The sequence below is a fragment of the Entelurus aequoreus genome, linkage group LG12 (assembly GCF_033978785.1).
Source record: "Entelurus aequoreus isolate RoL-2023_Sb linkage group LG12, RoL_Eaeq_v1.1, whole genome shotgun sequence".
Lineage (NCBI taxonomy): Eukaryota > Metazoa > Chordata > Actinopteri > Syngnathiformes > Syngnathidae > Entelurus > Entelurus aequoreus.
This window is the reverse complement of record NC_084742.1, coordinates 44,486,184-44,512,943: the sequence shown is the minus strand read 5'-3', so window position 1 is coordinate 44,512,943 and position 26,760 is coordinate 44,486,184. Positions and strand designations below refer to the sequence as shown.

At 38.9% G+C, this 26,760-nt stretch overlaps 1 protein-coding gene across 1 annotated transcript; it reads left to right on the top strand.

The window, feature by feature from the left end:
• Window positions 1–15,653: 15,653 nt before the first annotated feature.
• slc3a2a (solute carrier family 3 member 2a) lies at window positions 15,654–26,523 on the top strand. Its single transcript, XM_062066071.1, has 10 exons — window positions 15,654–15,814; window positions 16,442–16,645; window positions 16,720–16,904; window positions 17,404–17,577; window positions 18,476–18,570; window positions 18,654–18,778; window positions 22,941–23,050; window positions 23,126–23,403; window positions 23,491–23,710; window positions 25,992–26,523. The coding sequence occupies exons 2-10, from the start codon at window positions 16,449–16,451 to the stop codon at window positions 26,129–26,131; spliced, it is 1,524 nt and encodes a 507-aa protein (XP_061922055.1). The 5' UTR covers window positions 15,654–15,814; window positions 16,442–16,448; the 3' UTR covers window positions 26,132–26,523.
• The last annotated feature ends 237 nt before the right edge of the window (window positions 26,524–26,760 follow it).

The window sequence follows — 26,760 nt, the reverse complement described above, 5'->3', positions numbered from 1 at the left end:
TAATAAAAAGTAATTGTACACTCAGTTTATTTTTATTTTCATCAAAAACAATATGTGAACGCTACATTTTGCTGAAAACAAATACATGGTACATAAATAAATACAAATGTACATTGTTGCCATGTCCTGTTTCAGACAATACAACAAACTGGGGAAGTTCCATCTGTGACAATAACAAAGCAGACACAAAAAATGTGTCATACAAGGGTGTCCAGGGTGTACCCCACCTTCCGCCCGAATGCAGCTGGAATAGGCTCCAGCACCCCCCCCCCGCGACCCCGAGAGCAACAAGCGGTAGTAAATGGATATATGGATATTTGCCATGATGATACAGAAAAGGCTGAGCTGATCTTGTCCTTGATTCCTTTATTTCAGTCAAATGCAGTCATACCTACAGATGGTCACGCCCACAAAAAGAAAAGAAAAATAAAAAAGTACTAATGATTGTCACACACACACTAGGTGTGGCGAAATTATTCTCTGTATTTGACCCATCACCCTTGATCACCCCCTGGGAGGTGAGGGGAGCAGTGAGCAGCAGCGGTGGCCACACCCGGGAATCATTTTTGGTGACAAAGGCGCTAACTTCTTCTTCTTCATTATACGGCGGGTCGCAACCAATGTTAAAGGTGCAAACCGCCACCTACTGTACTGGAGAGCGAGTACAGACTATATTGGTATATACTAGGGGTGTGGGAAAAAATCGATTGGAACACAGCAATACCATAACAATGCAATCCAATTCCAAAACCAAACCCGACCCAGCAACACTCAGAACTGCAATAAACAGAGCAATATCTTAAGATATCCCATTAGAGCCTTGCTACATTATTTTTTATTTTATTTTATTTTATTATTTATATATATATATATATATATATACCGCTTGTCCCTTTTGGCGTCGGGCGGAAGGCGGGGTACACCCTGATATATATATATATATATATATATATATATATATATATATATATATATATATATATATATATATATATATATATATATATATATATATATATATATATATATATATATATATATATATATATATATATATATATATATAACAAAGTGTAAAGCCATAGACTCACACAAGTTCAGTAAATAGTTAAAATTTGGAACACAGCATCATCGTTTTCACAGATTTTTGGTTGTTAGAGGTAGAGAGTGTTTTAACGTAGAGTTCTAATTCTTTTTTAGAGGCACAAAGAACAGGTCGGGTATTGAGAAACTTACATTTAAGAATATAAAACTTAGCCAAAAGTATAATGAGGTTGCAAAGGTAAAATTCCTATTCAATTTTTTTTTCATACAGTGTAAATCCAAAGCCTTGCTACATTATTTAGTGTCTCTCCCCTCCCCCCTCCCCACTCTCCCCTCCCCCCTTCCCTAATACCGCATTTAAGCTCCACCCCCTCACCAGACTGTATAATTTACCCACTAGTTTAAACGCAGCAACATACGGGCCTTTGGCCACGTGACCTACGGTGGCCTAAAATGAACATACAAGGCGCGTCTCATAATATCCTTACATTTTTTTTTTTTACCTCTTGTCCCTTTCGGGGTTGCAGCGGGTGCTGGAACCTAATAGTATTCATCAAACATAGTACTTAATTCCAATGACTGTACACATTGCAAAAAAAAAAAAAATAGTAGTACTATGTTTGGTGTCAATTTAACCGCGACCGTAGTGAAGATAAACTGCATAGAAAATGGATGAAAGATTTGTACTATCCAACGGGATGTTTACATTGTTGCTCTGTCTATGTTGATGAATAGGCATTGTCCCAATTTATATAAACAAATAAATGGGGGGAAAAAAAATAGCAGAGGATGGTTTCGATCCATCGACCTCTGGGTTATGGGCCCAGCACGCTTCCGCTGCGCCACTCTGCTGGTGATATGGCGCCGTGTCAGTGATAGTTTTATTAATTTAGAAAAGGTGTGTCCACGCCTGTTGTGCTTCATGAATTACTGAACATGTACTGTACTTGCACAATAGGTTAATGTACACCAACATTATCACTGTGCTATCAGTGACCATAAAGCAATAAATAATACAATGATCCCACAAACTGACTCCCTGCTCCTGACTTTTCTCTTTTGTGTTACCTAAAGGTCACACACAACTAACTAACCACATAGTGTCCTTGCATGGGGATTGGAATGCAGGAAAGCACAAGTGTGATCTGTGAGACTTCTTTTTTATTTTCCCTCTCCATAGAAGTACTTGAAAGCAGAGCCCTCACCGCAGACCGGTCTGAACTGGTTTTGTTGGGTTTTTTTTTTGGTTTTTTTTAACCTTGTGCTGGCTTGCAAAATAAACTCCCACAGAAGATCAGACAGGAATTTATAGTGGGGCTCAGCATGTGTGCACGCATGTGCATCCGTCAGCACTCACTCACACTTCGTCAAACCAGCTTTTCAAGCTTTTCTTGCCACTTTATGCAGCGTGAATTGAAGTGAAGTGGATTATATTTATATAGCGCTTTTCTCTAGTTACTCAAAGCGCTTTTACATAGTGAAACCCAATATCAAAGTTACATTTAAACCAGTGTGGGTGGCACTGGGAGCAGGTGGGTAAAGTGTCTTGCCCAAGGACACAACAGCGGTGACTAGGATGGCGGAAGCGGGGATCAAACATGGAACCCTCAAGTTGCTGGCACGGCCACTTACCAACTGAGCTATACCGCCCGAGGCAAGATAAAAAACACGGATGCACAAGTCAACATTTTTTTCTTTGTACTGTACAGGAGAACTTGGTTTAAAATACATCCTAATGGTGCTGGTTTAGTGGGAAAGCATTTCCAGAAACACTAGCTAGAGCTTGGCAGGCTGTGCATGGTTCTATCATTACCCGTGACCCCATTGCATGCAAAATGATGTTCCAAATTGTTCTGCGCCCCAAACTCACAAACATGTTGACACATCCCTGCCTTTCCCCTTGCAGGCTCCAACCCTTTTCCCCTCTTTCTTTGCACTCCGCCTTTTGTTTCCCCGCATTCCTTTTCACACCCCCAACCCCCAACACACAACCCAGAAAGAAGCACCGCCAGAGTAAAAGTATATAGTTCTGTGTCCTGCAGGCCCGAACCCAACACATGCTACAGCCAACAGTTCTTGGACAGCCGAGCACACACACAAGTTAAAAACAGCAACAGATGGCGAGTGTTTGCCTTCTTGGAGGAGTCGACGCTGAGTAACAGGTTGCTTTTGACCGGGCCTCACGTGGACAAGGACTTATGAGCTGTGAAGCATAAATAATAAGCATGGATGTCAGCAAATACAAACCCTCTGAACCACAGGTGTCAAACTCAAGGCCTGGGGGCCAGATTTGGCCCGCGACCTCATTTTATCTGATATGTGTCAATAAAGTACTTCATATTTTCTCACTAAATGTAATAGATTTTTTTCCGTTTGACAGAAAAAAATATATGTACTGCTTGAAATTGCATGCATTTTTCAACTTTAATGGTATCCATTATTGCAACAAATATTACAGTATATGTTTCCAAACATTTTTAGTCTAAAAAAAACAAAACTTAAGTTTACAGCAAAATTCCCATCAAATTAATAAAATAAAAAAAAGACAATACATGTTACACTGTTCTTTAGAGCAGTGGTCCCCAACCTTTTTGTAGCTGGGGACCGGTCAACGCTTGAAAATTTGTCCCACGGACCAGGGGGGGGGGGATTTTTTAATTTTTTTAATTTTATTTATTTATTTATTTTTTTAATTTTCATAAAGAAATACAATCATGTGTGCTTACGGACTGTATCCCTGCAGACTGTATTTAACTATATTGATATATAATGTACACTACCGTTCAAAAGTTTGGGGTCACCCAAACAATTTTGTGGAATAGCCTTCATTTCTAAGAACAAGAATAGACTGTCGAGTTTCAGATGAAAGTTCTCTTTTTCTGGCCATTTTGAGCGTTTAATTGACACCACAAATGTGATGCTCCAGAAACTCAATCTGCTCAAAGGAAGGTCAGTTTTGTAGCTTCTGTAACGAGCTAAACTGTTTTCAGATGTGTGAACATGATTGCACAAGGGTTTTCTAATCATCAATTAGCCTTCTGAGCCAATGAGCAAACACATTGTACCATTAGAACACTGGAGTGATAGTTGCTGGAAATGGGCCTCTATACATCTATGTAGATATTGCACCAAAAACCAGACATTTGCAGCTAGAATAGTCATTTACCACATTAGCAATGTATAGAGTGTATTTTTTAAAAGTTAAGACTAGTTTAAAGTTATCTTCATTGAAAAGTACAGTGCTTTTCCTTCAAAAATAAGGACACTTCAATGTGACCCCAAACTTTTGAACGGTAGTGTATATATTGTGTTTTTTATGTTGATTTAATTAAAAAAATATATATAATAACAATTTTTTATTGTATTTTTTTTATTTCTTGCCCGGTGGTTGGGGACCACTGCTTTACAGCATATCACTGTGAATTGAAAAAAAACTACTACTGTTTTTTGCATTCGAATTTTGTTGACTGAGCTACAATATTTGACTGTTGTTTTTAACGGTGTATTACTGTAAATGGAAAGACAGTTTGTTTTTACGGTAGAAAAAACAATGAAAATTTGACACAAAAATTCTGGCGACAGCTAAGCTGCAAGCTTTTTCTGTAAAATCCCCCCACCCAAAAAAAAAACAGTGGTACTGTTTTTCCATTTACCGTAAAATGTTGAAAAAAATAAAAAAAAACACTATATATCACAGTAAAATGTTGTAAATGTAAAGTTTTTACTGTAATTGGGGAATTAAATTGGAATTGGGGGTTAAATCAATCAATCAATCAATCAATCACCAAAATGATTCCCGAACGCGGCCACCGCTGCTGCTCACTGCTCCCCTCACCTCCCAGGGGGTGGAACAAGGGGATGGGTCAAATGCAGAGAGTAATTTCACCACATTTAGTGTGTGTGTGACTATCAGTGGTACTTTAACTTTAAAATTGGCAGTATACTTTAAATTTTGACAGAAAAAAATATATGTACTGCTTGAAATTGCATGCCTTTTTAAACTTTAATAATATCCATTATTGCAACAAATATTACAGTATATGTTTCCAAACATTTTTAGTTAAAAAAAACCAAACTTAACTTTACAGCAAACTACCCATCAAATTAATAAAAAAAAAAAAAAGACAATACATGTTACACTGTTCTTTACAGCATATCATTGTGAATTGAAATTAAAAAACTACTACTGTTTTTTGCGTAAAAATTCTGTTGACTAAGCTACAAGTTTTTGACTGTTGTTTTTAACGGTGTATTACTGTAAATGGAAAAAAAGTTTTTTTTCATGGTAGAAAAACCAAAAAACCATCACAACACTTCTGGCAACAGCTAAGCTGCAAGCTTTTACCGTAAAATCCCCCCACCCCAAAAAAAAAACAGTGGTACTGTTTTTCCATTTACCGTAAAATGTTGTATAAAAAATTAAAAAAAAACACTATATATCACAGTAAAATGTTGTAAATGTAATGTTTTTACTGTAATTAGGGAATTAAGTTGGAATTGGGGGTTAAATCAATCAATCAATCAATCAATCACCAAAATGATTTCCGAGCGCAGCCACTGCTGCTGCTCACTGCTGCTGCTCACTGCTCCCCTCACCTCCCAGGGGGTGGAACAAGGGGATGGGTCAAATGCAGAGGGTAATTTCACCACATTTAGTGTGACACACTAAATGTGGTGAAATTACCCTTGTGAGCAGCAGCGGTGGCTGCTTTAACTTTAAAATTAAAATATAAATATAAATAAAAATACTTCACTTTACAGCAAACTACCCATCAAATTAATTTTAAAAAATTACAATAAATGTTACGTTGTTCTTTACAGCATATTACTGTAAATTGAAAAAAAAAACTGCTACTGTTTTTTGCGTTAAAATTCTGTTGACTGAGCTGCCAGTTTTTGACTGTAAAATCTAGGGTGGTTTTTAACGGTGTATTATTGGAAATGGAAAGACGGTACGTTTGTTTTTACGGAAGAAAAACTATGTCAATTTAACACAAAAATCCTGGCAACTAAGCTGCAAGCTTTTAACATAAGCCTCCTCCCAAAAAAAACAAAAAACTAAACAGTGGTACTGTTTTTCCATTTCACAAAAAATTTTAAAAAAACACTATATTTCACAGTAAAATTTTGTAAATGTAAAGTTTTTACTGTAATTGGGGAATTAAATTGGAATTGGGGGTTAAATCACCAAAATGATTTCCAAGCGCAGTCACCGCTGCTGTTCACTGCTCCCCTCACCTCCCAGGGGGTGGAACAAGGGTACGGGTCAAATGCAGAGAGTAATTTCGCCACATTTAGTGTGTGTGTGACTATCAGTGGTACTTTAACTTTAACTTTAAAATTGGCAGTATACTTTAAATTTTGACAGAAAAAAATATATGTACTGCTTGAAATTGTATACCTTTTCAACTTGAATAGTATCCATTATTGCAACAAATATTGCAGTATATCATAATACTTTCCAAACATCATCCATCCATTGTCTACCGCTTGTCCATGTTTTTGTCTAAATAAAAATACTTCACTTTACAGCAAACTACCCATCAAATTAATTTTAAAAAATGACAATAAATGTTACGTTGTTCTTTACAGCATATTACTGTAAATTGAAAAAAAAACTACTACTGTTTTTCGTGTTAAAATTCTGTTGACTGAGCTGCCAGTTTTTGACTGTAAAATCTAGGGTTGTTGTTTTTAACAGTGTAGTATTGGAAATGGAAAGACGGTACGTTTGCTTTTACGGTCAAAAAACTGGCAGCGAAGTTGCCAGAATAAAAAAAGAACTTGTACTGTTTTTCCATTAACAATATAATGTTGTAAAAACCAATGTCAATTTAACACAAAAATTCCGGCAACTAAGCTGCAAGCTTTTTCCGTAAAATCCCCCCACCCCAAAAAAAACAAAAAAAACAGTCGTACTGTTTTTCCATATAATGTAAAATGTTGTAAAAATAATAATTAAAAAACACTATATTTCACAGTAAAATTTTGTAAATGTAAAGTTTTTACTGTAATTGGGGAATTAAATTGGAATTGGGGGTTAAATCACCAAAATGATTCCCGAGCGCGGTCACCGCTGCTGCTCACTGCTCCCCTCACCTCCCAGGGGGTGGAACAAGGGGATGGGTCAAATGCAGGGAGTAATTTCACCACATTTAGCGTGTGTGTGTGACTATCAGTGGTACTTTAACTTTAACTTTAAAATTGACAGTCTGCTTAAAACAATTTATAGAATTAATCATGAAATCCAGAGGCAAATTCCTACATTATTGGCTGTTACAAGCGGCCCACTGATGGCAGCCATAACTGCCATGTGGCCCTCAATGAAAACCAGTTTGACATCCCTGCTCTTAACCTTAGAAATGCTTTTTCTCATATGATGCATCATATTTTTTAAACGCAAAGCTATAAATGAATGAATGTAACACCATCTCCTTCTGGAATAGTGGCAAGCGACAACACAATATCTGCAGACATACCGTGGAACTGCTTGTACGTGACATTTAGTTTCCATGGGGGGGATTTTTCCCAGAAGCATGTCAACGGCTGTAACTCCACACCTGCAGCGAGTGTAAACAGTTATTTTAGTATCGTGACTTGGACGCACTGTGAACGTGACGACCCTCATTGGCATTGGTGGGCCTTCTGTATGCTTTATACTGGGTTGTTGTTGTTGTTGTTGTTGTTGTTGTTTTATCTCGGGGGTCAGCAACCCGTGGCTCTAGAGTCGCATGCGCCTCTTTATCGCCGCCCTAGTGGCTCCCTGGACCTCTTTCAGAGATGTGTGAAAATGGAAAAAGATGGCGAAAAAAATATATTTTTTGTTTTAATATATTTTCTGTAGGAGGACAAACATGACATTGATAGAAATCCCACTGTTTATATTAAACACGCTTCACTGATGAGAGCATATGGCAAGCGTCGTTTTGTTCTACTGATTTTGGCGGTTCTTGAACTCACCATAGTTTGTGTACATGTACAACTTTTTCCGATGCGGCCACAGAAAGACGTGTTTTATGCCACTCCTTCTTTGTCTAATTTTGTCCACCAAACATTTTATGCTGTGCGTGAATGCACAAAGGTGAGCTTTGTTGATTTTATTGATGTGCTCGAGTGCTAATCAGGCATATTTGTTCAATCCATGACTGCAAGCTAATCTATGCTAACATGCTATTTAGGCTAGCTGTATGTACATATTGCATCATTATGCCTTATGGGTATATTTGAGCTAATTTAATTTCCTTTACTTATGTCCTCTGTGTATTTAATTTATATTTGCATGTCTCATGACACATTATCTGTATGTAATATTGGCTGCATTTCTCATAGTTCTTTGCGTGCCATGTTGTTCCAGACCACAGCAAACTAGAGTGTCCGCCCTGAGATCGGTAGGTTGTGAGTTCAAACCCAGGCCGAGTCATACCAAAGACTATAAAAATGGGAACCATTACCTCCCTGCTTGGCACTCAGCATCAAGGGTTGGAATTGGGGGTTAAATCACCAAAAATTATTCCTGGGCGCGGCCACCGCTGCTGCTCACTGCTCCCCTCACCTCCCAGGGGGTGATCAAGGGTGATGGGTCAAATGCAGAGAATAATTTCGCCACACCTAGTGTGTGTGTGACTATCAGTGGTACTTTAACTTAATTACCCAGCTTGCAAAGATTGCAATAAATCCATTAAAAGAAGACAGCCTGTCGTTTCCTTTAACTTGGACATGCACATCTATACCTTTGACTATTCTAAACCAGTCATTTCCAGGATTTATCTCACCCTGTGAGAAGGCTCCATTTTACTAATGATTTCCAATGTTGCAAAAATGTATAGAATGAAAATCAAAATACAACATTTCTGTCAACGAAGATTTGCGTCAGTCTCTGATAGTAGGCTAATATAGCTAATATAGACACTTACATCATGTGTTGCCTTCATTATAACACTTATATAAGGCTTTTAATTGTTTGCAGTTCCAGACAGATTTTTATTTTTTTATTTTTGGTCCAATTCCTCTTTAAACCTTGTAGGTGGCCGACCCCTGTTTTATCTAAGGGTTTGCTGCCTGACTGTGTGCGTAATGTCATCAGAGAGAATACAATGCAACCCCCACTCTGTTAATGGTAATGAGTCACAAGCAGCGGTGGAAATCTCATCACAATTAATCATTTAAATAGTTCATCAATGAAACTTTTGATAAAGCTCAATGCACACCTAAGCATCAAAACTCATCATTTCCACAATGTATCGTTGCCTATGTGTCTAGTATAGAAGGTTCTATTTACATCTTGTACACAAGTCTCAAATGAGTTCAATAAATTCTTTATAGAATCTGTCAAAAACCTTTCCTCTGGTTTCTCTTGTAGGACTAATGATGATCAAACAACAGACATACCTAATGAACAAGACAGCTCATTTCAGCTCAAGGAGGTTAGTCAGACAACTGTCCTAAATGTCATACATGACCTAAACACCACCTACTCAAAGGATATTTATAACCTAGACACAGCTTTTCTTAAAAAATATAGCGGCATCCTTATACAGCCTCTTACCCATCTTATTAATATTTCCATTAAAACTGGGCAATTCCCAGATGGATGGAAAACTGCACAGGTAATACCACTTTTAAAATCTGGTGATGCTGGAATGACATCTAACTATAGACCTATCAGCCTTCTTCCAGTTTTATCTAAAGTCCTGGAGAAGATTGTTTCGGAACAACTAATGCACCACCTTGAGACAAATCACTATTTGACTCCCCTACAATTCGGATTCAGACGTAACCATTCTACAGAATCTGCCACTTGTTTTTTAACTGAAAGGATCAAACATTCTCTTGACAAAGGAAAGCTGGTCGGTGCAGTATTTCTAGACTTAAAAAAAGCATTTGATACAGTCAATCATGACATTTTAATTTCAAAACTAACTAAATTCAATTTATCCAAACAGTCATTGTCCTGGTTTGAGACATATCTAAAGGGCCGTGAACAATGTGTCACCATTAATAATGTGAGATCTTCCTTCCGCAAAATAGAAACAGGGATACCTCAGGGTAGTGTCTTGGGACCTATACTATTCAGTCTATACATCAATGACCTACCAGATGTATGCACAGATATAAATTTACAGATGTATGCGGATGACACAGTGGTATATACATCAGGTAAGACCTGTACTCTAGTTGCTGAGAAGTTAAATGCTCAATTAGACAAAATAGCATCTTGGCTGGAGTCATCCTGTTTAACCCTAAACACTAAAAAGACTAACTCTGTCTGCTTCTCCATAAAAAAGCTACCTCAAACAAACCTGAATATAAAAATTAATGAGGAGCTCAATGAACAAGTACCTGAAGTCAAATATTTGGGCATAATCATAGACTATCAGCTGAATTTTAAAAGTCACATTAAGAAAATGTGTAAAACCATGAAGGCAAACCTAGGCTGTTTTAAGATTATAAGACACTGCTTAAGTCTTAGCTGTGCTTTTACTTTTATGAATGCAATGATTCTGTCACACATATCATATGGCTTAACCACATGGTGCCAGGCACACCAGTCATCAATCAAGACCATTGAGTGTCTTTATAACCGCACCTTGAAAGTTCTAGACAAGAAGAGTATACGATATCATCATTGCCAAATTTTAACCAAATTCAATATTTTAAGTTTTACCAATTTTATTTTGTTACACACAGTCAAACTGGTTTTTAATGCTTGCATAACTCTGCTCCCCAATTGCTCTGCAAGGCAATTACAAGACTGCAAAGTGGTACCAGATCTACCACCCGAGCAGTGTCAAAAGGCAACTGTTGTGTTCCATTCCGTAGAACATCTTTTGCCCAGACTGCCTTTTCAATAAAAGGACCACAACTATGGAACTCTTTACCGGACACTTTGAAAAGTAAACCTGCACTTGTCACTTTCAAAAAACAAACAAAATGATGGCTAGTTGAGCAACAATCGTGTTCCCATGTTTAGTTTTTACTCATTTTTACTCATTGGTTTTTATCTAGTCTGCACTTTGTCTGTGTTATTATTATTATTATTGGCTTTTATCTAGTCTGCACTTTGTCTGTGTTATTATTATTATTTTTGGCTTTTATCTAGTTTGCACTGTGTATTATTACTATTATCATTATTATCAACTCATTCTATTTTTTATTTTCCTATTTTAATGATGTTGGATCTGTGTTGTTGTTGTTGTTGGGGACAAGTGTTGTAAATTAGCTTTGGCTACAAACACTGTGATGCATGCATCGGATAACTGTTTCAGATGTCTATGTTTTTGTATCTGTCCCTATTTAAAAAAAAACCTCTATAATAATATTTAGGTGGGGATTGAACGAACTTCCTGGGAAGAGTCAGTTGAAGTATGGCCTGTGTAAAAGGGAAACAATGGCACCGCTAACCAAAAATGGCAGATTCACTTTGTGGATTTTTTGAGCATCCTCATGTACTCGGTCCCTCGTAACAAGACACATTTTACAGACCCTGTTTTCTAGTTTTGTCTTGTACAGTCTGGGTGAAAGGTAAAACAATGAGTTTCAGCTGTTAATCAACACTTTCACACTCACAGTTTTACACAAACTACTTTGGGGTTTCGTCTATACGTAGGATTAATAAAGTTTGTCTAATTCTAAGAGTCGCCTCGGGCTATTTTGCATATTTTGTCCTCGATCCGACATCAAGGACATACTGTACTGGGGTTGTATGTATCGCCGATGCTGACACTGATACTTTTGACTTCAACATTTTCAAGGTCCTTTCATGATTTTGTGATTGTTCTTTTAGTACAAGGGTCTCCAAACTTTTTGACGCGGGGGCCGCATTGGGTTAAAAAAAATTGGCCGGACTGTATATATATATATACATATATATATATATATACACTACCGTTCAAAAGTTTGGGGTCACATTGAAATGTCCTTATTTTTGAAGGAAAAGCACTGTACTTTTCAATGAAGATAACTTTAAACTAGTCTTAACTTTTAAAAAATACACTCTATACATTGCTAATGTGGTAAATGACTATTCTAGCTGCAAATGTCTGGTTTTTGGTGCAATATCTACATAGGTGTATAGAGGCCCATTTCCAGAAACTATCACTCCAGTGTTCTAATGGTACAATGTGTTTGCTCATTGGCTCAGAAGGCTAATTGATGATTAGAAAACCCTTGTGCAATCATGTTCACACATCTGAAAACAGTTTAGCTCGTTACAGAAGCTACAAAACTGACCTTCCTTTGAGCAGATTGAGTTTCTGGAGCATCACATTTGTGGGGTCAATTAAACGCTCAAAATGGCCAGAAAAAGAGAACTTTCATCTGAAACTCGACAGTCTATTCTTGTTCTTAGAAATGAAGGCTATTCTACAAAATTGTTTGGGTGACCCCAAACTTTTGAACGGTAGTGTATATATATATATACATATACAGTGGTGGTCAAAAGTTTACATACACTTGTAAAGAACATAATGTCATGGCTGTCTTGAGTTTCCAATAACAACTCTTATTTTTTTGTGATAGAGTGATTGGAGCACATACTTGCTGGTCACAAAAAACATTCATGAAGTTTGGTTCTTTTATGAATTTATTATGGGTCTACTGAAAATGTGACCAAATCTGCTGGGTATTGTATCCAAACAGCTCAATTTTTGTTTCATCTGACATCACATGGACAAAGATAAGACCTTCTGGAGGAAAGTTCTGCGGTCAGATGAAACTAAAATTGGACTGTTTGGCCACAATACCCAGCAATATGTTTGGAGGAGAAAAAGTGAGGCCTTTAATCCCAGGAACACCAATCCTACCGTCAAGCATGGTGGTGGTAGTATTATGCTCTGGGCCTGTTTTGCTGCCAATTGAACTGGTGCTTTACAGAGAATAAATGGGACAATGAAAAAGGAGGATTACCTCCAAATTCTTCAGGACAACCTAAAATCATCAGCCCATAGGTTGGGTCTTGGGCGCAGTTGGGTGTTCCAACAGGACAATGACCCCAAACACACGTCAAAAGTGGTAAAGGAATGGCTAACACACGTCAAAAGTGGTAAAGGAATGGCTAAATCAGACTAGCATTAAGGTTTTAGAATGGTCTTCCCAAAGTCCTGACTGAAACATGTGGACAATGCTGAAGAAACAAGTCCATGTCAGAAAACCAACAAATTTAGCTGAACTGCACCAATTTTGTCAAGAGGAGTGGTCAAAAATTCAACCAGAAGCTTGTGGATGGCTACCAAAAGCGCCTTATTGAAGTGAAACTTGCCAAGGGACATGTAACCAAATATTAACATTGCTGTATGTATACTTTTGACCCAGCAGATTTGGTCACATTTTCAGTAGACCCATAATAACTTCATAAAAGAACCAAACTTCATGAATGTTTTTTGTGACCAACAAGTATGTGCTCCAATCACTCTATCATGAAAAAATAAGAGTTGTAGAAATTATTGCAAACTCAAGACAGCCATGACATTATGTTCTTTACAAATGTATGTAAACTTTTGACCATGACTGTGTGTATATATATATATATATATAAATATATATATATTCCGAGCGCGATGATGTCACGTTATCGATGGGAAAATGCATTTTTAGATATTATGATTTGCTTGAGCGGCTAGGAGACACTGAGAGTAACAAGTGGTAAGAAAATGTATTAGAAAGGACAGATTTAAAAAGAATAATAAAAAAAATTATATATATTATTTATTTATTTATTTTTAAACTTGGGACTTCCCGCGGCCCAGATTTTGTACGCTGGCGGGCCGGTTTCGGTTAGTTTGGGGACCCCTGCTTTAGTATGTTGGTCATAATCAGAATAAAACACAGGATAAGATTTGTCGGCAAAAAAAAATAAATCAACAAAAGCTATTTGTGAGCAATACAATAACAAAAATATGTTAATATTATAGTGCAAAATACCAAAACAGAAGCATTGGCTGTCATTCTTATTCAACATTTTAAAAGTATAACCGTTTTAACAATGTCACAACATGAACAACAAAAAGTGAAAAGTATTTGTAAAAAAATAACAGAAGAGAATCGAACAATAATGATACTGACTGTCATTCATTTTTTTAACCACATAATATCCTCATCGGCGGATAAATAAGTCTACTATGGCCTATACTGGGAGTCAGCATCCCGCGGCTCTTTAACGCCGCCCGAGTGGCTCCCTGGACCTCTTTCAGAGATGTGTGAAAATGGAAAAAGATGAAAAAAAACATTTATTTTTTGTTTTAATATAGTTTCTGTAGGAGAACAAACATGACACAAACCTTCCCAGGTGTTAGAAATCCCACTTTTTATGTTATACATGTTTCACTGATGAGAGTATTTGGTGAGTCCTACTAATTTCAGCAGTCCTTGAACTCACATTAGTTTGTTTACACGTACAACTTTCTCCGATGCTGCCACAGAAATATTTTTTTAAGCCACTCCTTTTCTTTGTCTCATTTTGTCCACAAAACTTTTTATGCTGTGCGTGAATGCACAAAGGTGAGTTTTGTTGATTTTATTGATTTGCCGGAGCGCTTATCAGGCATATTTGGTCAGTGCATGACTGCAAGCTAATCGATGCTAACATGCTAAATAGGCTAGCTGTATGTACATATTGCATCATGATGCCTCATTTGTAGGTATATTTGAGCTCATTTAATTTCCTTCACTTGTGTCCTCTGTGTATTTAATTTGTCTCGTGACACATTATCTGTATGTAATTTTGGCTGCATTTCCCATGTTGTTCCAGACCACAGCAAACGTTACCCAGCTCGCAAAGATTGTAATGAATCCATTAGAAGAAGACAGCCTGCCGTTTCCTTTAACTTGGACACACACATCTATACCTTTGGCCACTTTGAGCCAGTCATTTCCAGAAGTTATCTAATCCTGTGAGAAGGCTCCATTTTACTAATGATTTCCAATGTTGCAAAAATGTGTAGAATAAAAATTTAAATACAACATTTCTGTCAACGAAGATTTGCGTCAGCCTTTGATAGTAGGCTAATATAGCTAATATAGACAATTACATCATGTGTTGCCTTCATTATAACACTTACATAAGACTTTTAAAGTAATTTTGATAGTAGGCTAATATAGACACTTACATCATCTGTTGCCTTCATTATAACACTTGTATAAGACTTTTAAAGTCATTTTGATAGTAGGCTAATATAGACACTTACATCATCTGTTGCCTTCATTATAACACTTATATAAGACTTTTAAAGTCATTTTGATAGTAGGCTAATGTAGACACTTACATCATCTGTTGCCTTCATTATAACACTTGTATAAGACTTTTAATTTTTGCAGCTCTAGACAGATTTTTTTTTTGTATTTTTGGTCCAATATGGCTCTTTCAACATGCGGTCCTCTCCAAGGTTTCTCATAGTCATTCACATTGACGTCCCACTGGGGTGAGTTTTCCTTGCCCGTATGTGGGCTCTGTACCGAGGATGTCGTTGTGGCTTGTACAGCCCTTTGAGACACTTGTGATTTAGGGCTATATAAATAAACATTGATTGATTGATTGATTTTGGGTTGCCGATCCCTGGCCTATCCTATCATACGACTCTTGGTATCGTTATAAGCGATATTTGGATTGAACCCTCTCCCTCCCTCCCTCTCCCCTTTTCTACTGTGGGAGGCGTGGCCAGCAGAGCAGCGCCATAAAGACACAAAACTCCTTGGTGAGCGGATTAGAAGAAAGTACCTTCTAAAGAATCGGCAAATAACTTCCAAACAGGACGGACTTATAATTTACACCTCACAGGTAAACCGCCATGTTTTCCTTTATCCACTACTTTTCCGTAAATGTGAATCAACGTGCGCGTCAGCTTTGTTGTCTTGATGACGGAAGCGGTTTCATCTTTTTTTCTTCTTTTTTTTAAATTAATAACCGCGGAAACAATAAAACAACTCGTATTATATCCAAAATAACCGTTTAATCGGTATATTTATGATTGTATGATTTTTTTATATTTAATATTCGAAACAACATTTTTTACGACACGAACAAAAACTAACTAAAGTGCCATCTGGAAACAATCAGTCTTGCCACGGAGGTGACTTAAAAAAAAAAAAAAAGTTGTAAAATGTTTCTTATTAAAAAAAAAAAAGGTACGTTAGACGAGTTTAGCCGGTTAGTCCATGCTAGCTAGTGAGTAAGCTAGCTAGCTGACTCGTGTAACGTTCAGGGCCCATTACGTCACACGGGTGACGCACGTTTTCTTTCAATAAAGTTAAAAACGTGTATTAGTCTCGATAGAAAATACTTTTTAAAAATGTCCGATTAAAATGGTATATTTTAGCATTTTTTTTAAGCCACCTTTACTCCACTTTTTTGCCTTGAATGGAATGATGCAATCACGCCCTGTATAATTGTCCTCCTTGACTGCAGGTTGAAGATGACTAAGGACTCGGAAGTAGACATGAAAGACGTGGAGCTCAACGAGCTGGACCCCGAGAAGCAGCCCATGACCGGCGAGGGCCAGACTGTGGGAGGCGAGAAGAACGGCAGCGTCAAGGTGAAGGTCTCCGAGGAGGAGGTCGCATTCACCGGCCTTTCCAAGGAAGAACTCATGAAGGTTGCCGGCACTCCAGGGTAAGAATTCATCATCAGTGTTTTTAATTCTCATCGGGTCGGTCAATCAAACTCCCAGGCCTTTCTCTTTTTAGATGGGTGAGGACCCGCTGGGTGCTGCTCATCCTCTTCTGGCTGGGCTGGGTGGGCATGCTGGCTGGAGCCATCGTCATCATCGTACAGGCTCCCCGCTGCAAACCCATTCCGGAGATGCACTGGTGGAACGAGGGACCTCTGTACCAGATATCTGACCCTGAGGCTTTCTCAGATGGACTGGCAGGTACTAACGTGGCACTGTTTAGTTCCTTCTTTCAACCGTACCACCGCACCAGACCAGACTTTGGTATGTGTTGCAATGGCCTCATTGTTGAGTCTTGTGACAAAGCTCAGGGTTCAGCGGTCTTGATACTAAACTGCTGACATAGTAGAGCGTCTAAAGGACACTGAGTCACTTCTTTAGCGTATCGTATCAGCTGAATGTTAGACAACTTCTGCAATTTTATATCCTTCGCTTTATCTATGGTTCCACATTGAAGTTTTTTAAAGAGATGGGAGGATGCATTCTTCTGCCAGAGGGGAGGTTTAGGTTTCCGACGGCCATTTGGCAAAAATCCAATACACGTGACTCGTTCTCGCATAAAAGACCTTCTTGTGCTCAGGGCCTCCAGAGGGTCTGGAGGGATTGTTCACATCTTCCTGCTTTGTGTCAGCACACAAACAAAGCAGCAGTGTCTTCCTTTTTAACTGTTTTGCTTGTTTGTGTGTGTGTGTGTGTACAGATGTGCCGAAAAAATTGGACAACCTCAACCAGCTGAAGGTGAAAGGTCTGGTGCTCGGCCCACTTCACACCGTGCAGATGGACAATTCAAACACTTTGGACTTGAAAACTATCGACCCTAGTCAGGGAAGCGAGGAGAACCTGTGTGAGATCTTGGAGAAAGCCCACAAGAAGGGTGAGTGCTCATACAATCACTTATTGATCATTAAAACTCGTAGTCAAGACTAAAGATGTCCGATAATGGCTTTTTTGCCGATATTCCGATACAGTCCAACTGTTAATTACCGATTCTGATATCAACCGATACCGATATATACAGTCGTGGAATTAACACATTATTATGCCTAATTTTGTTGTGATGCCCCGCTGGATGCATTAAGCAATGTAACAAGGTTTTCCCAAATAAATCAACTCAAGTTATGGAAAAAAATGCCAACATGGCACTGCCATATTTATTATTGAAGTCACAAAGTGCATTATTTTTTTTAACATGCCTCAAAACAGCAGCTTGGAATTTGGGACATGCTCATGAGGAGGTTGAGGTGTGTGTGTGTGTGTGGGGGGGGGGGGTGCAGTGGGGGGTGTAGCGTCCCGGAAGAGTTAGTGCTGCAAGGGGTTCTGGGTGTTTGTTCTGTGGTGTTTATGTTGTGTTACGGTGCGGATGTTCTCCCGAAATGCGTTTGTCATTCTTGTTTGGTGTGGGTTCACAGTGTGGCGCATATTTGTAACAGTGTTAAAGTTGTTTATACGGCCACCCTCAGTGTGACCTGTATGGCTGTTGACCAAATATGCTTTGCATTCACTTGTGTGTGTGAAAAGCCGTAGATATTATGTGAGTGGGCCGGCACGCAAGGGCAGTGCCTTTTAAGGTTTATTGGCGCTCTGTACTTCTCCCTACGTCCGTGTACCACTCTGTACAGCTGCGTTTTAAAAAGTCATAAAATTTTACTTTTTGAAACCGATACCGATAATTTCCGATATCACATTTTAAAGCATTTATCGGCCGATAATATCGACAGTCTGTTATTATCGGACTTCTCTAGTCAAGACCATTATTCCTCATTTTTCTTCAGGTATTTCTGTGGTGCTTGACCTGACTCCAAACTATTTGGGAGCATCTCCCTGGTTCAGCAATGATGTCCTTAACGATATTGTAAATGAGGTTGAGGTAGGAATGGTCACGTATTTATTCACTCTGACCTTCTTTCAGCGTCCTTTCGGCTAAAAAAAAATGCTGACGTTGCCTTTCAGGTTGCGGCAAAACACTGGCTCGACAAGGGCTTCGACGGCATCAAGATTGGCGACCTCGCCTCAGCCCCCAACGCTTTGGACTGGTCCAGACTTCAAGGCAATGACACAGAGGATGCTAAAAAAAAGTAAGCAAAGGAAAGATAATGTACGTGGGAAAGTTTTTCAAATTTTAGGCGTGGAGACGAAAAGCAATCCAACAACCGAGGGTTTGTTTCCCCCGCTTTTTGGCATTCACTCCTAGATGTATTTTTCTGTGCTTTAAAATTGTAAATAGTTGTTTTTTTAATGTTAATATAAATTACAAAGTGGTTTGATGGTTCTACCTGCAGGGGAAATGAGAGTGCTGCATTTATGAATCCACCAGAGGGTGCTCACAAGTCAATTCACTCTACATTTTCCAGCAGGAAGATGTTTTGATAGACGTAGATCAGGGGTCGGGAAGCTTTTTGGCTGAGAGAGCCATGAAAGCCAAATATTTTTAAAATGTATTTCCTTGAGAGCCATATAATATTTTTTTAACACTGAATACAACTAAATGCGTGCATTTTTAAGTAAGACCAACATTTATAATATGTCTCTTATTCTTTTTAATAACATTGTTTTTCTGAAGCTAACCAATAATAAATAAGATACTTCTTACCATTAATGCAACTTCTTGAGCAGGTGCGGTAGAAAACGGATGAATGGATTAAAATGCATGAAAATGTTTTATATTTTGAACGCTATTTTTTACACTGTGATTATCAGCGGAATTATTCATTACTTATCGTGTTAAGCAATGTCAGCCAAGATTTATCAGAGCCAGATGCAGTAGTTCTTTCTTTATTCATAGTCATGTTTAAAGAAGCTAATATTTTCTCATGTGTACTCTTTTTGCTTGTAAACTGTGTGCTTTTCCTTGAAGGGTTGGAATGTGAGAGTATAGCATACTCCCTTTTGACCTTATCAGCATTAGAACAATGAGGCTGTATTCCTTCCTGGGCAGGGTTGGGGCTGTTTTCGTATTCAATAAGTTGTCTCTTTCCGTTTGGCTTTCAGACCGCTTCTAGATGCCGCTATTAACGGACTGTAGGACTGGTCTCCTAAAGCTTTAGTAAAACTTGATAATATTCCTATTCTGTCTTGATGGTCCTTCTTACTCAACATATATGTCATCTGAAAGAACTTGGGCTTGACCAGGGACTTTTATTCCCCGAGAGGAGGACTGGTCAGACGCAACAATACCAAGGATGTAACGTTATTGTACATACCGCAGTTTCAAAACTCACAATAATGTTGTGACCGTAAATGCGGTTTTGAGAAAACAACCTAATTGCAATTTTTTTTTCTTTAAATTGCAATTGCGATGAATTTAGCGATTTTTATACATAAAAATGTGAAAATAAGTGAAGAAAGACATGGCTACTTTTAGACGGGCTGTCAACATATTCTTGTCTCAAGGTGCCACACATTAAAACACAATCCAATAATATTTGGCTTAATGCAGACAGACTCTGAGCTTTTGTCGACATCATGCTCTTAAACTGAAGAAATAATCGATCAAATCTATGCTATTTTAATAATGTAATACAATCATAATATAACAACAATGCAAGTAACCTTTTAAAATGATAGGAACTTATTTCTCATTGCTGTGGAATTGTTTACCATTGTATGGTTTTTGGAAGGTAAATAACTTTGTTATACAAAATAAATAAAATGGACTCTTATTTTTGTAAGCAACTTAAACATTGAACATCTTAAAGTGCTTTTTTTTTCTTCCCAGTTGTAAAAACTGTCGACCTTTTTGTTTATTGCCGTCACATGATCACGGCATTCTCGCTCGCTCGCCCGTGTTGGGTTTATCTTGCCCATCCAATTTGAAGCTGAAATATTCCTATAACAAGACATTTGGTTTTGTAATCAAAATCCTGATTTTATTACTTAGCGGCACTTCTTACTGACCGGTGTCGAATAGGGATGCGGTGTGTGTGTGTTTCGCTCTCTGCCCACCCAAACAAAGACTGAAAAGAGGGCTCACTGCGTTCAGGTAATTCTACTGTTAAATAAAAGCGATTCACAGAGTGAGATGTCTTTCTCTCTGAAGCGAGAGATGAACAAACGCGAGGCTCAACAATTCTGGCTGTCACTCAAATACTGAAGACGGCATGTCAATTAATCGTGCAGAACTACCCACCAATGTAGTTTAATTTCTGGCCCTATTGAGGGAGCCAGTCTGAGAAGCAAACCACATTTCCCAGAATCCCCTGTGCACCGCTGCTCAATAATAGCAGAGCGAAAAGTTAAAATAGGACGTTTGGATGCATTTTGGCTTCGAAGTCAAGAAAAATAAAGAGGAGAAAAGGTATAAGACATGCAACATACAGTATGTTCTCCAGACCGCGATCGTCTACAAATCGGGAAATACAAGCAGCACAAGAAGTCACTTCATTAATCATCACCCGGAAAAGATTGACGGAAAACCAAGATGTAAGGCATGCCACACATCAAAGCATGAGGCATTTGAATCAAGGTTTCCTCATGAAAGCATGTTTGCAATGTCCGTTTAAAGACACTCACCTGAAAGTTATGTACTTTGTTACTTGACACACTGTTCCTTCGCTGTTCTTTGCACTTTGAAAATACGTCTTGGTAGTAATAAATAGGGTTGTATTTGAGCATGTTTTTTTAATTTTCATTTAGCGTGATTAGCACTTAAGTTTCCACAATATGCCATTTTTTCCAACTCATGTTTTCTGTTGACATCACTGCAATAATATCGTGCCGTGTTACTGTAGGGTGAGATTTTGATATTGTTACATCCCTACTGTATAATATAGTATTTCTTACTGATTATGCAATGTAAGCGATGTATTACAGGATTTAGACAATTGGGCCAAATTTGGCCCGCCGTGTAATTTCACTTGGCCCTTGAGGCGATATCAAATTAACCCTAGAGCTGGCCCGCCGATTATATACAGCGGCGGTGCCGCGGTAACACCACATTCACCGCTAATTCTCATACTTGCCAACCCTCCCGGGAGACTCCCAAATCGTCACGTCCGCTATTCATCCAGTTCGAGTGCTGGCCCAGTCACATAATATGTGCGGCTTCTGCACACACACAAGTGAATGCAACGCATACTTGATCAACAGCGATACAGGTTACACTGAGGGTGGCCGTATAAACAACTTTAACACTGTTAGAAATATACGCCACACTGTGAATCCACACCAAACAAGAATGACAAACACATTTCGGAAGAACATCCACACCGTAACACAACAAAAACACAACAGAACAAATACCCGGAATCCTTTGCAGCACTAACTCTTCCGGGACGCTATAAGGTGTGTGTGTGTATGGGGGCGGGGGGGCGTTTGGTGGTAGCGTCCCGGAAGAGTTAGTGCTGCAAAGGATTCCGGGTATTTGTTCTGTTGTGTTACAGTGTGGATGTTCTTCCGAAATGTGTTTGTCATTCTTGTTTGGTGTGGATTCACAGTGTGGCGTATATTTCTAACAGTGTTAAAGTTGTTTATACGGCCAGCCTCAGTGTAACGTGTATCGCTGTTGATCAAGTGTGCTTTGCATTCACGTGTGTGTGCGTACAGAAGCCGCACATATCTTGTGACTGGGCCGGCACGTTGTTAGACTGGATGAAAAGCGGACGTGACGACGCCCCCAAGACTGTGGTCCGGGTAGACTACGAGATATAATGACTGATGAACACCTTCGTTCGACAATGAAGGTTGCCTCAGCTCAAAGCCTGAGCCCCGACATTAATGAACTAGCATCCAAGAAAAGATGGCAGGTATCTGGCTTGGGCACATCAGATTACATCAGTGTGTTGCAAACTGAGCAGTTTAAAGTCCTGAATGGTTGGTTTATTCATTGTTATTTTATTTTCAAAGGCTGCAAATAGAAAAGAGGCATTGAATTTTTATTTAAATTGTATTTGATATGCCATTGATATTTTTTAATTATTATTATTATTTGAAACTCGATTTTGCATGTCACTATAAAGTTATATAATCCTTGCTTGTTGAATATTCAATGCAAAACTTGTTTGGGTCCCTATTAAAAGGTTCATTTGTTCAACCTTGGCCCGCGGCTTTGTTCAGTTTTAAATTTTGGCCCACTCTGTATTTGAGTTTGACACCCCTGATTTAGACTATCAAAATAGGCTTTTTTTTATGGCTGCATTCATTATGAGCAGTTTTTTGACATTCGCTGAACATTATTCTTGGGAATTGTTCCCCCTTGTGGACACTTCAGGGAGATAAAAATAATTTGTTTGATTTGGTCAGGCTGCTGATGGGTGTGGTTAAAGGCGTTTCGGCCACTGAGCTGTCCCAGCTGGTCAATGGGTCCAGTGCTGATCTGGTGCTGTCGGACCTGCTCAGCACCAACAGTCAAGGTAAACAGCCGGCACTCGTCACCCAGTCCAGTGCAGTTCAGGTGTGAAAGTGAACCATTCTGTGCTGGTCCGCAGGGGGGCAGCGCATCAACGCCTTGGACTCCCTGCACAGTCAGCAGAGAAGCCTCGCTTGGGGTCTTGGCGCCGCCGAAGGAGAACAGCTGTCCAAACGGGCTGCGTCTCAGGCTCTGATCCGCCTCCATCAGCTGCTGCTCTTCACCATGCCCGGCACGCCCGTTTTTAGCTACGGCGATGAGATCGGCCTCCAGATGCTAGGCGACAAATCTCCCAAGATGGTTTGGGACATCGAGAAAGAGCCTGAGGAGGGAGCTAACGTCAACGACACTTCGGAGGTAAGCGCGGTGAAGAAAAAGTGCTTTTTAACATAAAAAAACACATATTCAATTTTTTCAACGTGTTCTGCTTACCGTCTTGCAAAGGCTCAGCGTAAAGAATACATAGAAGTGAGGAATTGGTTCAAATCCCTCAGCGACCTTCGAGGTAAAGAGCGCTCCCTCCTTCACGGCGACTACTACTCTCTCCAGTCGTCCGCCTCCTCCCTCTCCTTCCTGCGCTCTTGGGACCAGAGTGACCGATTCATCACAGCGGTCAACTGGGGCTCTGCCACAGAGACGCTCCAACTCAAGCTGCCGCCAACAGGCAAGTTCTACCACCTTTTTTTTTTTAGTCCTCATTTTTATATATACACTACCGTTCAAAAGTTTGGGGTCACCCAAACAATTTTGTGGAATAGCCTTCATTTCTAAGAACAAGAATAGACTGTCGAGTTTCAGATGAAAGTTCTCTTTCTCTGGCCATTTTGAGCGTTTAATTGACCCCACAAATGTGATGCTCCAGAAACTCAATCTGCTCAAAGGAAGGTCAGTTTTGTAGCTTCTGTAACGAGCTAAACTGTTTTCAGATGTGTGAACATGATTGCACAAGGGTTTTCTAATCATCAATTAGCCTTCTGAGCCAATGAGCAAACACATTGTACCATTAGAACACTGGAGTGATAGTTGTTGGAAATGGGCCTCTATACACCTATGTAAATATTGCACCAAAAACCAGACATTTGCAGCTAGAATAGTCATTTACCACATTAGCAATGTATAGAGTGTATTTCTTTAAAGTTAAGACTAGTTTAAAGTTATCTTCATTGAAAAGTACAGTGCTTTTCCTTCAAAAATAAGGACATTTCAATGTGACCCCAAACTTTTGAACGGTAGTGTATATATTTGGACACCTCATTTCAATGCGTTTTCTTTATTTTCATGACTATTTACCTTGTAGATTGTCACTCAAGGCATCAAAACTATGACACCTGTGAAGTGAAAACCCTTTCAGGTGACTACCTCTTGAAGCTCATCGAGAGAATGCCAAGAGTGTGCAAAGTAGTGATCAGAGCAAAGGGTGGCTATTTTGAAGAAAGTAGAATATAAAACATGTTTTCAGCTATTTCACCTTTTTTTGTTAAGTACATAACTCCACAATGACAATCTACAATGTAAATAGTCATGAAAAAAAGGTGTGTGTGTTTTATTTCATCCCTACAAGCCTGTTTCACAGGTTTCTCTGCTCTTCAGGGGATTTTATATTTATTTATAATATATATTTGATCTTCAGGGGATTTTATATTTATTTATAATATATATTTGATGTATATTTTGTTTTTATTTTAAGAGCAGAGAAATTTCAGGAAACCTACAGGCTTGTAGGGATGAAATAGTCTCTGTGTTTTAACGTACACTACATTGCCAAAAGTATTTGGCCACCCATCCAAATGATCAGAATCAGGTGTCCTAATCACTTGACCCGGCCACAGGTGCATAAAATCAAGCACTTAGGCATGGAGACTGTTTCTACAAACATTTGTGAAAGAACGGGCCGCTCTCAGGGCCCCTTCCTTTTCCAACATGACTGTGCACAAAGCAAGGTCCATAAAGACATGGATGACAGAGTATGGCGGGGATGAACTTGACTGGCCTGCACTAGTGATGGGTTGATGAGGCGTCATGAAGCGTTTCGACACATTGCAAAACTGTATTGATACTGTGTCGATACTGTGTCACTAAATACTGACATCTGCTGGACATTAAAAATCCCTACAGGCAACCTATGGACCGACTCGACACTGATTTTATGACCTAGTATATACAATAATACAAACCAAGTCATTGTATTTCACTTAGGATTATTTCATATCTTAATTTAAATACAAATATATTTTTTATCTTTTTTAGATACAGTCAATAAATATTGTGAACATGTATCATAACATGGAAATCTAAGAGAATGTGTTGTGAATGAGGATGCTTGTGGACTGGGAATTTAAAAAAAAAAATTTTTTACACATTTTTATTTTAAAGAAAAAGTTTTTCCAACGTATTACATTTTAGACGATTTCTCTTCTTAGTTATTATTTCTCCGGCTGTAGAAAAGACCCGCTCACAGGGCACAGAGGAGGCGTCAGTGTGACACAAGTCACGTATCGGTCACGTGACCGAAACAGCTCGTGATCGGTCACGTGACTTTCTAAAAGCGGTACGCGCACCGACACAGGGTTTTGCTCTATGAGCTCGACGCATGCGCCGATGCATCGGTGTTGCCGGGCCCATTACTACCTGAACCCTATAGAACACCTTTGGGATGAATTAGAACGGAGACTGAGAGCCAGGCCTTCTCCACCAACATCAGTGTGTGACCTCACCAATGCGCTTTTGGAAGAATGGTGGAAAATTCCTATAGTCACACTCCGCAACCTTGTGGACAGCCTTCCCAGAAGAGTTGAAGCTGTAATAGCTGCAAAAGGTGGACCGACATCATATTGAACCCTATGGTTTAGGAAGACTTTTGGCAATATCGTGTATGTGTACACATTTTTTCATGTGTGTATGTATATGTGTGTGTTTTCTTTTAACACACTTCTTCATTCCTGCAGATGAAATGAAGTTGCCAGAGTCTGCAACAGTGAAGGTGTCCACAGATCCAGAGCTAGCGGTAGATTCCACAGTCCCCCTGGACAAAGTCACCCTGGCACCTGGACAAGGCGTCCTCCTGCACTTCCCCTACACAGGCTGAAGATGGTGTCAAGCTGCAGGCAAGTCGCCACTAGATTGACGGTTTTAGGTTTTTTTGCTTTCTGTTTTTAGACATAAATCGATAGCCAAACTGATATTTGAGGAATTTGGGACGATACAGAACGTTTCTTTTTACACATTTTACAGGATTTGGCTCAAACTACCAGCATATGGCCGGTTGTTACAATTTTTATTTTCAAGTGTTGTTGGTGGTGTCGGCCATACACTCAATGCATATTGTTTACTAAAGTCTCACATTCCATTCTTGTTTGGCTTTTTTTATTTTCTTAAGAAGATTTACTTATTTGTCATTTGGCTCTGTGGCAAGGAGTGGTGTGTATGACAAGAAAAGAGTTCTCAACGGAAATTAATAAACAGAAAGTTCTGTACTAACTCTTGTACTTGTCTTGTGTGACACACATGGGGGGTTAAAGGTGCCTTTTTGTAAAAAAAAAAAAGTTAACTGCTCCTGACCTTCATTTATTGATGGTTATGTTTTGAATTCACTTTATGTAAACATCATGCTTTCTACAAAATATATTTTAGTGCTAAGCTAATTTCCATCTGTAAAACATCACCTTTTATGTCAAAGATGGCATAAGTAATACAGCACCTGGCAACGGTGCACAT

Coding starts and splice junctions, on each gene's coding strand:
- slc3a2a (XM_062066071.1), top strand. CDS start 16,449: ATGACTAAGGACTCGGAAGTAGACATGAAAGACGTGGAGCTCAACGAG. Junction 18,571..18,653: donor ATATTGTAAATGAGGTTGAG/GTAGGAATGGTC, acceptor GTTGCCTTTCAG/GTTGCGGCAAAACACTGGCT. Junction 23,404..23,490: donor ACGTCAACGACACTTCGGAG/GTAAGCGCGGTG, acceptor CGTCTTGCAAAG/GCTCAGCGTAAAGAATACAT.